The sequence below is a fragment of the Arachis ipaensis genome, chromosome B9 (genome assembly GCF_059453495.1).
Source record: "Arachis ipaensis isolate K30076 ecotype BB chromosome B9, ASM5945349v1, whole genome shotgun sequence".
NCBI lineage: Eukaryota > Viridiplantae > Streptophyta > Magnoliopsida > Fabales > Fabaceae > Arachis > Arachis ipaensis.
Window position 1 is genome coordinate 151733723 of NC_142444.1, and position 17639 is coordinate 151751361.

General features: G+C 39.8%; 1 protein-coding gene across 1 annotated transcript; it reads right to left on the bottom strand.

The window, feature by feature from the left end:
* Positions 1–4489: 4489 nt before the first annotated feature.
* Positions 4490–5262, bottom strand: LOC107616302 (uncharacterized). The gene has a single exon (XM_016318278.3). It carries the CDS (start codon positions 5211–5213, stop codon positions 4647–4649), a length of 567 nt encoding a protein of 188 aa, XP_016173764.1. The 5' UTR covers positions 5214–5262; the 3' UTR covers positions 4490–4646.
* Positions 5263–17639: the final 12377 nt, after the last annotated feature.

A 17639-nucleotide genomic window follows, 5' to 3' on the forward strand; every position in this document is an offset into this window, starting at 1 on the left:
CTAATCCCAGGTTGTCAGCAGAGTTTTTGTGCTGGTGGTACAGTGTAGCCCACAGGTTTCTGTCCCCCGATTTGTCATTTGCCGATCCCAAAGTGGAGAAGATCACTCAGGAGGCCATCCAAAGAGGGTCTTCATAGGCTCCGCCGCGGGTACCGATGCCCCATGTGCCTGATAACAGGCGCGTGGAGAGGCGACGATGCATTAGTACCCAGGTGACTGACCGGGAGTGGAGATGGCTGGATGATATGATTCAGGATGAGGATGCCCATGGCGATGGAGGAGGACAGGCTGACCATTGTGTCTGTCGTGGCCGAGCGAGACGGCGGGGTGGTGGAGCAGGGGTTGGTTCTGCTTGGCCTGCGGAGACATCCACAGCACAGGGTGAGGAGGGTTCCCATGAGGTTCCGCTGACCCATGTCTCGACATCTCAGATTGTGTATGAAAGCCCCCACCAGATGTATGATGACCTGGCGGGCCCGACATTCACTATGGACATAGATGCTCATGCCGGCAGTTCACAGTTCTTTGCCGACTTCGCAGATATCATCGTGGATGAGGTTCCTCATCATTTTTAGTATCAGCCTTCACAGGCACCTCAGGACCAGATGGATGATGTGCAGGGATACCGTCCACACATGGAGGAGATTCAGGCATACCAGCCCCAGCCACCTCAGCATTAGCCACAGCTTCATGTGGACCTAAACGAGCCTGCTAGTACCCCGTATGATAGTTGGTTTAGTATGAGAGGGACACCTCTATCTGCATATGGTGTGGGTATGCAGGTTGATCCTCCTTCAGAGCAGCCTCAAAGGCCAGTCAGAGTAAGACGAGCTGCTCGGTGTGGTACAGGGTCGCACCTTCTAGGAGCTTTTGGAGACGACAGCCACATGTTGGATGAGGATCACCAGGATCCGTAGCTATGTAGCTATTTAGCTTTTGGTTATTTATGTTTATTGTCACCGGCTTTTGTGTCATTTATGTATTGTTAAGTGTGAACATGTTTATTTAATGTATACGGTTTATTTATGTTTATGTTTAATTATGAAGTTCTATTTCGTGTAATGAACATAACCACGAATAACAGAAAATCAACTATACTCAAGAGAATCACATGTTAAGCTGAAGGTCACAAATGATAACCACATTACATTAAATGAAATACACAAAATGTACATACTCTATAATGATAATACCAAAATATCACACCCTAACAAATTTAAAAGCTACATAAGCATAACCACAAAATACAACAAAAGAAAAAAAATAGAAACTACATACCCATCAGACCAACATATAACACCCTAACAAATATGGAAAATACATAATCATAACACCTATGGATCGGCCCCGGGTGCTGATGCTCGTTGAGGGCAAGACCTGCGAGTGTGTCCTGTCTGTCTGCATAGGCCACAACGTTTCGGCCTACTAGTATCGGCCTCATCCATCGTGTTACAGATTCTGGTAAAGCTTGGTCGACCTTCTCTTGCACGTCTCATGTTAGGATCTGGTACGACCGCCGGACCATCATAAGGTGGCCAGAGACCCTCTGGAATAGGGGGTAGAAACCCCATCTGGTATACACTAAAAACCTCCCTCAAGGTATAGGCTTCATGAATGTAGGTAGCCCAATTCAACCGGGATTGGGCACAGCATGCAATCGCATGGCAGCACGGGTAATGAAGAGCCTGAAAATACCCGCAGTCACAAGTGCGATCCCTGAGGAAAACCCGATACGTACCAAGCGAAAAGTTACCAATAGGAGTTGTCTCAGCCACAGTGTACTTAGACTGATATCTATCAAACAGAGTAACAGTGAAGCATCTGGAGTCTCTCAAGTTCCACTCTATGGCCTTCACCATTGCCTGGCAAAATCGTTGCCCAGATCCCAACTGTGACTCTGCGGTCTGTCCTCTGATGACAAAAAGCTCTACCAGCCTCCCATATGTAGACTTCACTAGTGAAGTAACCGGCAGATTCCTGGTCCCCTTCAATAAGAGTTTACACACTCAGATATATTCGTGGTCATGTGACCGAACTGTCTTTCTCCATCCTAGTGTTGGGTCCACTTATCGTACTCTAGTCGGTTGGCCCATTCACACATGGCCGAATTTTCAGTCCTCATGATATCAAACCAATAGTCAAACTCTGCCTCAGTCTTTGCGTACGCTGCATTCACTAGGAGCCTCCTCGCATCCTGACCCTTGAAACTTAGGGCAAAGTTAGCGGCAACATGTCGAATGCAATATGCTCGATACGCGTGAGGTGGTTGCCACGGACTGTCAGTTGCCTCCAATACACCCTTAATGCCATTGTGCCTGTCAGAAATTACTAGAATGCCTTCTTGTGGGGTCACATGTTGACGCAAGTGGGATAAGAAAAAAGCCTAAGACTCTGCATTCTCACCCTCCACGAGAGCAAAGGCTGCAGGCAAGATGTTCGAGTTTCCATCTTGCGCGATTGCCGGCAGCAAAGTCCCACCATACTTCCCATACAGATGAGTCCCGTCGATGCTAACTAGTGGCTTGCAATGCCTAAATGCTTCAATGCATGGAGGGAATGTCCAGAAAAGACGATGAAAGTACCTCGTTGACTCATCAACTTGATCACCAACACGCACCTGAGAAGTCTTCAACACTGCCACGGTACCATCCATCGTGGCCTGTACCCCTAGCATCCAACAGGGCAACTCGGTATAGGACTCTTTCCAATCCCCATATCTGTGCAACTGCCTTCTGTTTTGCCATTCACACCTTCCTATAACTAGGCTTGAATCCATACGTTGCCTCCATAGCTTCTTGCAGCACCTTTATCGTAACCACTGCATCCGCCCTAACCAATGGAAATATCCTAGCACAAATGACATGGTGATCGAGTTGTCGATGGTCGATGAAAATCAAAGTCGCCAAGCAAGTGTGAGGTCCGTTGTACCTTCTAACCTCCCAAGTACCCTTACGTTGTTGAAGTGTGATGCGAACCAACCACGTGCAACCATTCCCAAACTCCTTGCATCTCCCATGAAACTTCAAATGATCTGACTCCATCACCCGATATTGAACTCCATGACGGATGCTATAATCCTTAACACTCAACACAGCTTCCTCCTTAGTCTGGAAAGATTGGCCAATCTAAAACTCTCCAGAAAGATTTCCCTCGTGTAACCCCTCCCTTTCGGAGGTGGGATCTATGTCCGGGTGCTGGCCAATTGCATCCAAGTTCAACGTGGAGAAATGTGGCGGTTGTTGGCCTAAACCAGAACTCGATGGCCCCCGAGGTGCTGGTGGCATCCTGGGAGTATCCTCCTCACTTTCTCCCAATATGTGATCTGGCTCATCATCCAGATCATCCTCTCGCATCGCATTCTCAATATGCTTTGGCTCATCCTCACCAAACAGTCCAGGAATCAAACCAAGTGACCTAGTTGCCGCAATTGGAACAGATGGAGGTTCAGCCAACAGACCACCAGCTGCAACAACAGGCATCAAAGTTGACGCACCCCCACCGTCATCGACTGAGGATTCGGTGCCGATGCACTAGAACTATCAAAACCATCTTCCAACTTGGCATAAAGCTCATGTATTCTTACCTCCGAAAAACTACGCCGACAATGAAACAAAACCTGCATGTCTTCGTCAGACCCTATCACAAACGTTTCATACTGTACCCTAGTTGAAACAATCGCAATTGGAATCTTGTAAAACAGCTTCTTCACCCACTTCGACCCACACAGCCTTGCCTTTTGCAAAATGCTCATCTTTAGTTCTGACAGAGTATTCGTGGAACGCACAAAAACACTAACCGGTTCCTTGTCAGTGAACTTAACTCCATGCCTTTTGCTTTTTTTTTTATTTTCCTAGAGCCGTGGACTAGGACCAAAAAACTCTCTTCACTCATTTTTAAAGAAGTGAAAATGACCCTCTACATCACAATACTTCTCCTGGGTGGGTATTTATAGGCGAAATAGGTCCAGACATAAATTGGATCCCTCCCACGGTTTATGCTTATTTGCACACTTCAATAAAAACCGTAAAACCTCTACCCCGGTTTCTATGCATTTCATCATTCAACGTAAATCGTAGTATCCCATCTACGGTTTACATGCATTACTAATCCGTAGTACCCCTCCTACGAATTATATAAAGTTGGCAAAAATTGCATTTTCATATCAAAGTTTCAAAAGTTGTATATTGATAATATTAAGACTCAAAAGTTTTAATTTGGTAAATTACCTTTATTTTTATATAAAATTAATAATTAAAAATTAAAACATTAAATATGTCAAATAATTATCTAATTATTTTTAACTAGTAACTTTACAGAAAAATAATTTTACGTGAGTTTTTATTATTATTATTATTTTTTCCTTGTAAACTAAAAGAAAAGAAACCAGAAGCAAAGGTGAGAGATAATCCGAGAAAGGTGCTGCATCACATTGGCAAGTGACAACACACTTATCTAGGAATAGAGTTTAAGAATAATCCTTCTTCTGATCTTTTAATGATTATATATTATTAAATATTAAAAAGGAAATAATTAAAATACATGAGAATTGATAAGATCAATTCAACAAGTTGTTAATGATTTTCACTATTTCCGACCTTCCCCCACCCTAAAAGTCCCCCCTAAACTCTTCAACAGTAATCCATCCCCTATTGAGGAGTTTTTCTCTCAATAAGATTTGTTGCACCAAAAGCTATGTCTGAAAGCAACATAATCTCATCGTTGATCTTGGTAACAGCAGGGTTAATGATCTTCGCTTCGGCCAAACCTTTGGCGCAGTTATCGGCGTCATCACCGGCGATCTTGGCATCATAATTTGCAGTGATGGGATCGTTCTCGATCCCTTTAAGGGCACTCTGGAAGGATGCAATGACAGCATCATAATCGGATCCAGCGCATTGTTGAATCGCCGGAGACTTGTCCGTCTCCGCCAAAGTCTGAAGGAATTTCTGTCCCTTGGCGGCCTTGTTCACTGCCAAGGTAAGGATCAACTTTGAGATCTGAAGAGGGCTCTTTGCTGCTAGAATCTTAGGGTTTGATGTCAGGATGTCAATGCATTTTGCCTTTTCTATCACCAGTTCATCGTCACAAACTTTAGTTATCAAGTCGCTTATGGGAAGGGATTTTCCCAAGTTTACACGAGCTTGTGCAACATTGCCAATGATGAGAATCAAGACAAGGCTGAACAAGATGGAGGATTGTGTTGAGGAATTCATATTGATAATGGTGGTGTAGGAAGATAATTGTTTGATTTGGGTGGGGGAAGATGAATTCTAAGTGGTGTTAGGGGCTCTCTTTATAGTTCATCATAAATTATGAAACGCTAAATTTAGAGTAAGACGGAAACTACTTATGGAAATGTTCAACTAGATAAGAGATATATTAGGTAGCAACTCACGTACTGTCGCAAAAAACGTCTTTGTTTTTTAAGGATGATACGGGGGATGGTATTAATTAATTAATTAATTAATGTAATTAAAGTTATAAATTTAAGAAAGATCCGTCGCTTTATAGTTTTCGGTTTTAAGTGAATTAAGGAAATACGTTACACTCTCAAGAATATCTGTAACAGAAATGGCCTGAATCATATATATATATATATATAGGGCTTTTATAACTTGGAATTTTTGTTGCTTTGGTATGCTTTCTTAAAAATGTAATTAGAATTTTTTAATTCATAAATTAACAAATTAAGCATAATAAATTATTAGATAAATAAAAGTAAATTAATTAATTCAACAAAAAATATGAGAAGTTTGGAATTTTTCTTAAGTGATAAATAAAATAGGAATTGTAAAAGATCGAATTAATATAAGTAGATTATATATAACTGACAAACATAAATTTTAATTTATAATTGTGTGCGTGTAAAATTATATAACACTATTGTAAATTAAAATTATAAAATAGATAATATATATATATATATATATATATATATATATATAATTATAACAAGTAATATATAGTTATAAAATTGATTTATCCAAAGTTAAACTCGAATATTTAATATATAATATTAAGGTGAGTTTTATAGGGTCTTTATTACGGTGTCTCTGACTTGCTTAATTTTTTTAAAGTAAAAAAGAAAATGTTTAAAATAAAAAATAAATTATATAAAATTTATTAAATATTATTTATTTACTTTTTTTACTAACTTAAGTAGAAAATGATAGACACCATAACATTCACCGTTAATTAAATTCAGGTTCGAGTTCGGATCACAAACTTATAAATTTAAATTATTTAGATATTTAAGAGTTGAACTTAAAGTTACCTCGTAAATTGGCTTAATTCACTTTGAGTTTTAACCGTGATAAATTTTTTATTGTATATTGAAAATACTGTATTCTTAACCAAATTAGCATAAATTAACAAATAATAGTAATTAAAAACTTATGATACTTATACTTTTAATTTAGACTTTAAGAGCAAGCTAAGTCCCAAAAGGTATATTAGTAGTTGGAAAACGAATCTATAATATGATGCAAGTTATTTTTAAAAAGCAGTTATGGAAATAATACTTTTAATTAAGAACAAGTCCAAAATAAAAAAACATGTACTTAAAAATAAAGTTGTGATGATTATTTTTTATAGAATAAACTATCATTTTTATTCATAAAAATTTTGAATACAGATGATAAATCTATTCACGAATAAATAAAATTACTATTTCTATTCATGAAAGATTGACTTTTGCTAACAAAACTATCCGAACCTTAAAAATTTATTTAAAATTCTCAAAATACCCTCTAATATAATCTAATTCTAACTTCTCCTTTTACTCCACACCATCACTTCCACCCAAATCTTTCCTCACCAGGCCACCACTCTCATCCGCAGCCACCACCATCACTACTAACGTCACCACCATCCCCAAATTCTTCTCTCTACCACTACCATCGAAAAAATAGAGGAAGAGTAAGAGAGAAAGTTGAAATAGAAAGAATGAGAAAATGACTAAAAAGAGAATTTATTCATCACTCTTGAAAATTTTATTTTGAAGTGGAGAAGCATTCATCAGAATTTGACATTCAAATTCAAATAATAATGCTACAACAAAATTATATTGCAGATTTAACATCAAAACTAACAAAACTGCATACACAAATTCAAATTACAACAACAGAAGTGGAGCATTCAAATTCAACAATCACAGATCTACAATTCAATAATAAGTCAGATTATGGAGATGCAAAATTAGAAAATAAAACAACAAAAATTAAAAATTAAAAATTAAAAAAGATTGTGACGACGACGTATTGCCAAATTTTCGAATCCCTCAGTTTCCAACCTCAAAGCTCCGTGAGCAACGCTTCAAGGTCGAAACGTTGGCATGGAGACTGTTGTCGGAGATGGTCCCAATCAAAGTCCACCATGTTCTTGTAAAAGGAAATACAAATACCAAGGATTTGGTCATCAAAGCGGGTCTCAAGGAAATCGAAAGTGCTACCATTATGCAAGACCTCATGTGTGCTAGCGAAGGGAAGGCAGAAAACGTTCATGGCCCTCGTTGATGGAGCAGCAACAGTGACGAACACAGATCTTCGAGCAAGGGCGGCGATGATGAGCAGATCTTGTCGCCGTGGCTACTGGCATCGCTACTGCCAAGCCACCATTGCTGTTACTAATGTTCTGAAAACCAGACCGAATCGATCGGTCAAACCAGTTGAACCGAAAACCGATGACTAATCCAATTTGGTCCATATACAAAACTACTTATTTTAAAAATCAAAATTGAACCAAAAATTTGGTCGGTTGAACCGAACTAAAACATATTCGATTTTTAAAAAAACATCACTCCTGAAGCTTAGATCATTACAAGAAAAATACTGAATACTATCGAATTTACCATCGGATTTAGTATCGGACGTTAGCGGCAATTTTCCCGTTGGATTTGGCTATAAATTCGTAACCATAAAATATTATTGTTGGAATTGATGTTCTGACGCAAGGTTTGGAATTCGAGGAGTGGTGGTGTGAAGTAAAAAGAAAAATTAGAGTTAAGTTATATTAGAGGATATTTTGGAAATTTTAAATAACTTTTTAGAATTTGGATAGTTTTGTTAGCAAAAATTCATCATTCATGAATAAAAATGGTAATTTTATAAATTTATGAGTAGATTTATTAACATTCTGAATTTCTATTAGTAAAAATGGCAATTTATTTTTTTTATATTTATAAGAGTTTGATTATGTGACTGAGAAAATGCTTAATTACTTTATTATGAATAACTTGATTTTTAATTTTTTAGCTAGAATTAATTAAAAATAATTTAATTTTAAGAAGTCATTAATTTTTTCATTTTATGTAATGCTGGTTGTGCAACTCAAGAAATTTTTTTTTATCGAAGATAGGGAGATTCAAAGCCGCAAATTTTAGATGAGTATAGAAAGACTATGCTATTTGAGCTATAACTTGTTGGCATGCAAGTCAAGAACTTATTCTTCTAAAAATACTATTTTTCATCTATTATTACCTTTTTTTATCATATTATTTTATTATTTTTGCTCTCAAATTAATAAAATTACTACAACAATAATTACCGTGATTACTACAATTATGATTTTATCGTTATTTAGAAAGAAATTATGATAAAAAATGATATTTTTGGAAGACAAATTTTTATTTTGACTAAATGACTAAAATAAAATAAAATAAAATAAAATATTTGAAATAAAAATAAGACCTTTCAAACATTAAAAATGAAATTAAGACTTAGTCTAAATATTATTAAAGACTAAATAAATACATTATTCTTTTATTTTTTTAATGCTTCAACTATATATTTGTTTAACTATGTTATTATATGTATACAAAAATATTACCAGTATAAAATATATATTGAAATATAAAATATATATTAAAAATAAATTAAATAATTTATATATTTATACACAAATATATCATGGCTTAATTTTTATGTATATTTGTGATCCATCACCTTATAACTCGATCTTTATTGTGCATTATAAGTTATAACTCTGCCTTAATTATCATTATTCATTCTGTAACCGACATCTTTATTACTGACTTAATCGCCATTATTCTGACTTAATAATCAACGAACATACCATCAACTCTATGTCTATAAAAGGCATCAATTTCTATATATATACACCGGACATACTAGATAGATTCTATATACATTCTATATATATTCTATATTCATAGAATTATTATAAACAAAACACATGATAACTTCTATTTCATGTCTTACATTCTATATTCATAGAATTATTCTTATACCTCTTAAACACTTACTGACTTGAGTGTCGGATTTTGCAGGTACCCACCTCCTTGTTCTCTCCTTGCCAACGTATAACTCATCTTGACGGAGAACTTACAAATATTCACCGATGGATGAGCTATACAGCGGCCAAACTCAGCAAGAACAATTGGCGCCTACCGTGGGGTCGAGTAAAATAATTCCTACTCTCCTCTGGTTCACAAAACTTGAATTACATTCAAATTTTTGAACCAATCTTGTTTAAGATTTTATTTAATACCTCTTATCAAATTTTAATCTATCGAAATTTTTTATAAAGTATGTACTTTATATATTCAAATTGCTTCAATTTTATGTATCATAATATTTCACATCTCATAATCGATCAATGAACCAATCCGAAAATAAACTCGGCTTTCAATCAAAATTCGAGAACAAACTCGATTTTCAATCAATCCGAGCACAAACTAACTTATCAATTTTGCTTATTTAATTTTTTCAAAGTTCTCTATTTACACAAGTAAATATGTATATATTTTATTCAACATACTTTTGTATTTATATTTTGTGCAACTAATATTTACTGATTTATTAGTTATATTCAAACCTTAATATATGTTCTATACAATAATGACATATAATAACCATGTCAATTGTATTTTTATTTCATTATGTATTATATTCTTATTGCTTAATGATTTCATTTATACAATTAATGACGGTAATAATGAGTTCAAATCTTAAAATTGGATTCCATAAAAAATTAATTGTATATCAATTATATATAACTGTTACATTATTCACTTTATGCTATTAACTTTTATGTTGCTATTTGTTTAATACAAAAAGTTAAGAAAAAACACATGCAAACATTCAAAATTTACTATTATTGGACGATAAATATCCTTCGTCATATTGTAACTGCTAGAAATATTATATTAAATGTATAATTCAATAACTGTTATCTTATTGCTTTATTATCAAATTAAAGCATGTCATACAAAACAAAATTCAGATATTCACATTTGGCATGTATGACATTTATATATGTCGTCTTCTTCTCTACAATTATCAACTTTCAAGGTATATTTTTTTACTTTGAACTATTTTACTTTTACAATATATATTATTCAATATATGTTGCGACTTGCGACTTTATCCCTATTCATTTTCTCAATTTATCTTATTCATGTCAGACTTTCACTATAAATTATAAATATTCAATAACTAATTGCTTTGAGCGAGAAATTTATCAATAAGTTGTTGTGGGCCGAAAATTTTTTTAAGACAATTAACCATTATATTCTCGGATCGTACAATCGATTCTGTCAATGGATATCTATCTCTGAACTTTTCAGTTCACATACAATAATCAAATGCTGAAATTGTTCTTAAGCGGAAAAGTATCTCCCACACAACTATCTTGATTGAATGACTCTTATCACTCAATTATTTTTTGAAAAGTGCTGACATAATAACCCGACTAAGCTTGGGGGCTCACCATATCATTATTTACTTATCTTTTAACCGAGTTATAAATCATTTTATTTTCTAAGCTTAGCTTGGATCATATGATTGGCAGACAAAGCTTGGGGCTATAATCTGTCGCCTTATAAATCGGTCTTTATTGTGCATTATAAGTAATAACTCGGCCTTAATTATCATTCATTCTGTAACCGACATTTTCATTACCGACTTAATGACCATTATTCTGACTTAATATGATTAACAGTCATACCATCAACTCTATTCATCAACTCTATGCCTATAAAAGGCACCAATTTCTATATATATACACCGGACATACTAGATAGATTCTATATACATTCTATATATATTCTATATTCATAGAATTATTATAAACAAAACACATTATAACTTTTATTTCAGGTCTTACATTCTATATTCATAGAATTATTTTTATACCTCTTAAACACTTACTGACTTAAGCGTCGGAGTGTCTTTTGCAAGTACTCACCCTTTTATTCTTTCCTTACTGACGTATAACTCATCTTGACGGAGAACTTACAAATATTCACCAATGAACGAGCTATACAACGGCCAAATTTAGCAACAACACATAGTATTTTTATACTTGTTTATTATATATGATTACCTCATTTTTCTAACCATGATCAACCATGAAACTTGATATGACCAGTAAGCATCGGTTACAAGTTATAGCTCGGTAACGTCTGAAATCCGATCATAACCGACGATTTCATAATGACCATAAACAACCATTAATCAATAACGTCGGATTTACAATTAATCCTCCTCTTGGGCGTTACAACCTAAGGAAAACGGTCGACCATTTTTCACTAATATAAAGCAGACAAGGAAAGCTGACAAAAGGTATGATATATCTTTCCAAAAATAAGATCTACTATCCACTTTATACTAATTTGAGCGTCGGAGTACCTTTGCAGGTACCCACCCTCGCCGTTCATCCATCGCCGACGTATATTTTGATCTACTCTGGAAGTTCACCGACCTTGTCAGGGGACGAGCTATATCTCGGAGTAACCAGGCAAGAACATTTGGCGCTAGAAGAAGGGCCGACCAACTTTGAAATATCATTCACAAAGGTCCCAAAAACACCCTTAAAATACATTCATGGCTGATGCTCCTCCTCCTATCCCGTCCGAGCTCCTACGGATGGTGACCGAGCTTCAACAAGCAAATCAACAAATGGCGGAGGAAAATTGAAGAATGCAAGATCAACTTGCGCAATTAGTTAATGCTCGGCTAGAGCACAACAATGATCATCATAACCGAGAAGAAAATCATGAGCGTCAATCAAGTAAATGGAAGATGTTTTGGTGGATTTCAGATAAGCGTATGAAGATGTTTTGTTCCCCTTGAACCTCTGCTTTCCTATTGCCTTCTTCTAATAATTCATACTCCTTTCCATGGCAAGCTTTATGTTAGGCATCACCGTTGTCAATGGCTACATCCCGTCCTCTCAGTGAAAATGGTCCTGATGCTCTGTCACAACATCGGCTAATCAGCTGTCGGTTCTCGATCATGTCGGAATAGGATCCATTGATCCTTTTGCGTCTGTCACACGCCCCACAATCGCGAGTTTGAAGCTCGTCACAGTCATCCCTTCCCAGATCCTACTCAGAATACCACAGACAAGGTTTAGACATTTCGGATCTCAGGAATGGCCGCCAATAATTCTAGCCTATACCACGAAGGTTCCAATCTTAGATTAGAAACCCAAGAGATACGCATTCAAGCCATTGCTAGTAGAACAGAGGTGGTTGTCATGCACATGTTCATAGGTGAGAATGATGATGAGTGTCACGGATCATCACATTCATCAAGTTGAAGAACGAATGAATATCTTGGAGAAGAAATAGACTTGAGTTGAATAGAAAAACAATAGTACTTTGTATTAATTTATGAAGAACAGCAGAGCTCCACACCTTAATCTATGGTGTGTAGAAACTCCACCGTTGAAGATACATAAGAACAAGGTTCAGGCATGGCCGTGAGGCCAGCCTCCCAAAACGTGATCAAGTGTATGAAAAGTATGAGTAAAAAATGAAAATACAATAGCAAAGGGTCCTATTTATAGAAAACTAGTAGCCTAGGGTTACAGAAATAGGTAATTAATGCATAAATCTTCTTCCGGGCCCACTTGGTGTGTGCTTGGGCTGAGCATTGAAGCATTTTCGTGTAGAGACTTTTCTTGGAGTTAAACACCAGCTCACAGTGTGCTTGGGCCCACTTCATGCAGCGACTCACAGATTGTCACGTCTCAAGTAAATGGAAGCTACCAAGCTCGAGACTCACTGTTGCAGAAGTACTTGGAGAGGGTCAAAGAACTGAGCAAACAGTTTGAGGAGGTCACGGTCCAACACGTTTCGATGGAAAGGAACACACGGGCAGATCTCCTATCCAAGCTAGCGAGCACGAAACCTCGAGCCGGCAATCGATCCCTCATCCAAGGCATCATGAAAGAACCAGCAGTTGCCTTCCACCTGACCAAGATAAGCCCCTCCTGGATGGACCCCATCACTGATTTCTTGCAGAACGGCAAACTCCTTGTAGGCGAGAAGGAAGCTAAAGCACTGAGAAGGGAGGCCGCCAAATATACGATCATACAAGGCCAACTGTTCAAAAAGGGACTTAGCCAACCCTTGCTGAAGTGCCTACATCCCGACCAGACGGACTACGTACTCAGAGAAGTCCACGAGGGGTGTTGTGGTCACCACATCGGGGGCAAAGCCCTAGCTAGGAAGCTCATTCGAGCCAGATATTACTGGCCATCAATGATGGAGAACTCCAAGGAGTTCGTGAAAAAATGCGTTAAATCCAAGAGAACGCCAACTTCCACAGAGCACCGGCCACCGAACTAAGCTTGATAACGTCCTCCAGACCCTTTGCACAATGGGGAGTCGACCTCTTGGGACCTTTCCCGGTTGGTCCAGGGCAAGTCAAATATCTCATAGTCGTCGTCGACTATTACACCAAATGGATAGAGGCCGAGCCACTGGCCACTATCTCCTCGTCCAATTGTAAAAAATTCATGTGGAGGCAGGTAATAACTCGGTTCGACATCCCGGAAGTCGTCATCTCAGACAACGGGACGCAATTCACCGATAAGAAGTTTGTAGAGTTCCTCGCTAGCCTGGGCATCAAACAGAAATTCTCCTCAGTAGAGCACCCCCAAACAAACAGACAAGTCAAGTCCGCAAATAAGGTCATCTTGCTAGGCCTCAAGAAGCGGCTAGACAACAAAAAAGGAGTATAGGCTGATGAACTCGCCTCGGTCCTCTGGTCCTACTGTACAACCGAGCAATCCGCCACGGGAGAAACCCCCATCCGCCTAACATACGGGGTAGACGCATTAATACCCGTAGAGATCGGCGAGCCGAGCCCACGGATACTTCTCAAGGGGGTGGAAGAAGCTGTAGAGAAGGACTTAGTAGACGAGACCAGGGAGAAGGCCCACCTGATAGAATTAGCACTAAAGTAAAGAATGGCCCTGCGCTACAATACCAAAGCGCCTACAAGTTGGAGAAGCTCGATGGAAGGGAGGTCCCGAGAACTTGGAACGCGGGTAACCTGAGAAGGTTTTACCCCTAGCTCAAGCGTGCCGGCCAGGCGATTTAACGAGCTTAATTACCTTTGTACTTGCCATGGTAATAGACTCGTTTAATTACCAATTAATATTTATTTGTTGAAGTTACCTCTATTTTTTTACCTTTATTTTTTTCTCTCCTTCCCTACGTACACATCCCGCGACAACAAACTCCACAAAACACGGAACGGAACCACGATACGGCATCCCAGGACTGATCACCCCGGTAGCCACCCAAATAAAGACCATAACAAACGGCTACAGCGATAGCAAAGCCACAACTTGGCTTCGCCAAAGCTACCAACAAAACGGTAAACAAACAAGAACGGCAAGCCAACACCGGCATAACGGTAACAAAACAAACGCTACCAAAAGTAAAGAAAGGCGATAATCACAAGCCGACCAGGCAACTATTAAAGTATAACAAAGTTTCACAAATTCTACAACAACGCCACAAATCCATACAAAGCATAAGGTACAAGAGCTCATTTCTTAGGCATATCGACAATCTTCCCATCTTTGATCGTTTTGAAAACTCCGATTGCCGACGTGTCGAAGTTTGGAGCCACAATCTTCACCTGGGCCTTGAGGGCTTCCTCGGTCATGAAGATCGCGCTTTTTACCTGCTCTCTAATCTCCTTATGCTTCTTCTTAAGCTCTTCAACCTCGGCTTGAACAGCCTTAGCCGACGAGACGGCCTCGTCACGTTCTCTCTCCAAAGCCACCACCCGACCTTGCGCGGCATTCAGCTAGCTCTCTAGAGTCATCTCCCGCTCGGTTAAACGGGACACGGTTTCATCGGAGGCTTTCATCTTCTCCTCGGCAGACGTAGCTTTCTCCTCAGCAGCCTTGAGTTTTTCCCCCGCCTCGGACAGCTGCTCCTGAAGCGCTTCAACTTGAACTTTGAATTCATTGTTGGCCTTGGCAGCAGTCTCGAGCTTCCTTCGCAGTGACTGCATCCCCGACAACTCAAACTCGGCCTTTCGAGCTATTACGGCTCCGCGAAGAAGAGTACAGTACATCCACCTCGCCTGCCCTGCAAGCTCGGTGCCAAGAAAGTGTTCCTCCGTGCCAGGAATCAATTGGATATCAATAAAAGCCCCAGCGTCGAAGTTTCTCTCCATCACAGTAAGAGCGCCTTCAGGGCTGGAAGACGCCCTCTGCCTTTTGGGGGTAGAAACGAGTTTCAAATCATCCTCCTCTTGTTGGGTGGAGGATGAATGCCCAAAGCCAGCCGTCTCCTCGGGAATAGGGGAAGTATGCGCCCCAGCAGAGTTCTTGTCTGACATCTCGGTGTCATGAGGTGAAGGCACGGCCCGGTCCTTCTTCTCCTCAGAAAGGTTCTCCAGCGTCCCGACAACCTTCTCGTCGGCTTTCTCCTCATCACTGTCCGCCAAGAAGGTCTTGTACAAGCCCTCAAGCCCTGTCACCGAAGCAGACATCTCCACTGCAACAAATAAGTAACCAAGTTAGTCATGAAACTGGCATGACCGGGCAAAGCAATAACAATGCAAAAACACAAGGCAAAGCAACTCACAAACATAATTCCTGGCGACCTCCCGACCACCCATAAGGAGGTGGGGATTCACATGGTTCTTCCCAAAAACGGCCCACAGCACGTCGGCAATTCTCTTATTCACGGCAGACATTCCCTTATAAGTCACCTTGATAAAGGTGTTGGACCTCGCCCCAAAACTCCAGTACGTCGGAATGAGGCGCTCCCCCTCTAACGACAACCAGAAGGGATGACGACCCTTGACTGGATGCACTTTAAAGTACTTGTCTTTAAACCCGTGATAAGAGTCCTCGAACAAGCCAAAGGTCCTTCGACCTTGGGCAGATCGGAAGGACATGAACCCCTTCCTAGCTTTCCCCTCCTTGGAAGGATTCGTAAGGTTGAAGAAAAAGAGAAAAACATCAACAGACACCGGCAGCTCCAAATATTCGCAGACCATCTCGAAATAGCGGATGAAAGCCCAACTGTTCGGATGCAGTTGCGACGGCGCCACGGATATCCGGTTAAGAAGTGCCATTTGAAAAGCGGAAAACGGGATGCGAACCCTCACTTGGGTGAACATGGCTTTGTAAAACTAGATCCAATCGGAAACCCGGGGGGAGTGGAAGTTAATCTCGTACAACCGTTCAGCGGGGGCAGGAACAAAAACGTCGTAGTTGGCTTCCTTGTCAGTGCCCCCGCACAAGAACTCGGCTTGACAAAATTTGGTAAGCTCCTCCTCGCCCATCTGGTTTGGGGAGACCTTTAAGTCGGAAACGACCCAGGCATAGAGATCGTAACTCGCGGCAGAGGTGGAAGCTCGAGAGACAACGCGAGGCATACCTACAGTTGGGGTACCACTCCGTTAGTCTATAAGGTCGGGAGTCCGGAAAAAGCCCAAAAACTACATTTAGCCTATTTAAACCACTAAAATCAAACACAGCTAAAGCAAAATCCAGATAAAAGTCTACCCTGGAATGGTAACCCCCCTAACGCACCTATTCGACACTAAAGGCCATCCATCATAACACAACCAAGCAAACAGCGTGCATGCAGAAGAACAACAAAATAAACATGAAGCAAAAAACGAAAAGAGTGCTTACCTGAACTGGTTACGAAAATTTGAAGGAGGAAGAAGAGCGAATGCGCAAGAATACAGGGATGATGACACTCTAGGAAACTCAGAAGAAGAAGAAGACGGAGAAGGTTACAGCGAAAATATGAGAAGAAAACAAAGGCAAAAACTGTTTTAAAACTGCCACTTCCACTCGAGGAGCGCGAAAATCCTAAGGGCAAAACAGTCTTTGTACGCGGGATTTTCAACCCATTATGAGCATTTAATGCTCTGCGCGAATAACGAGGCGACAAGCGGTCACTCCAACAACGAACAGACACGCGCGCAAGAAGCACGTCCCCTCTACGGACGGACGACCTGGCGACAACACATGAAAGAAGAAATGACACGGCACCAACGACCCTCATGGTCATTGCCGACGCGTCGGGGGAACTGTTACGGCCTGGCCCAAATGGAATGTGGGCCAGCCCGACCCACTAACCACCCAACCTGAACGATTGGGTGCAAGACGCCCAGACGTCGACCCAGATACGCCTTCCTGACATCTTTGCTACAGCTGTGCGGAGGGAGCCTCGAAGAAGGTGGGTCTATCCTTGCAGGGCCCACCTCTGACACGGTATATACGGGGAAGGTCCTACCCTTCCCCCAAGGTACGTCACATACCACTTAACCCTTTTTCACCTGCACACTTCACTGACTAGAGCGTCGGAGTGTCTTTGCAGGTGACACCCCCCTCCTCACGCGAAGTGC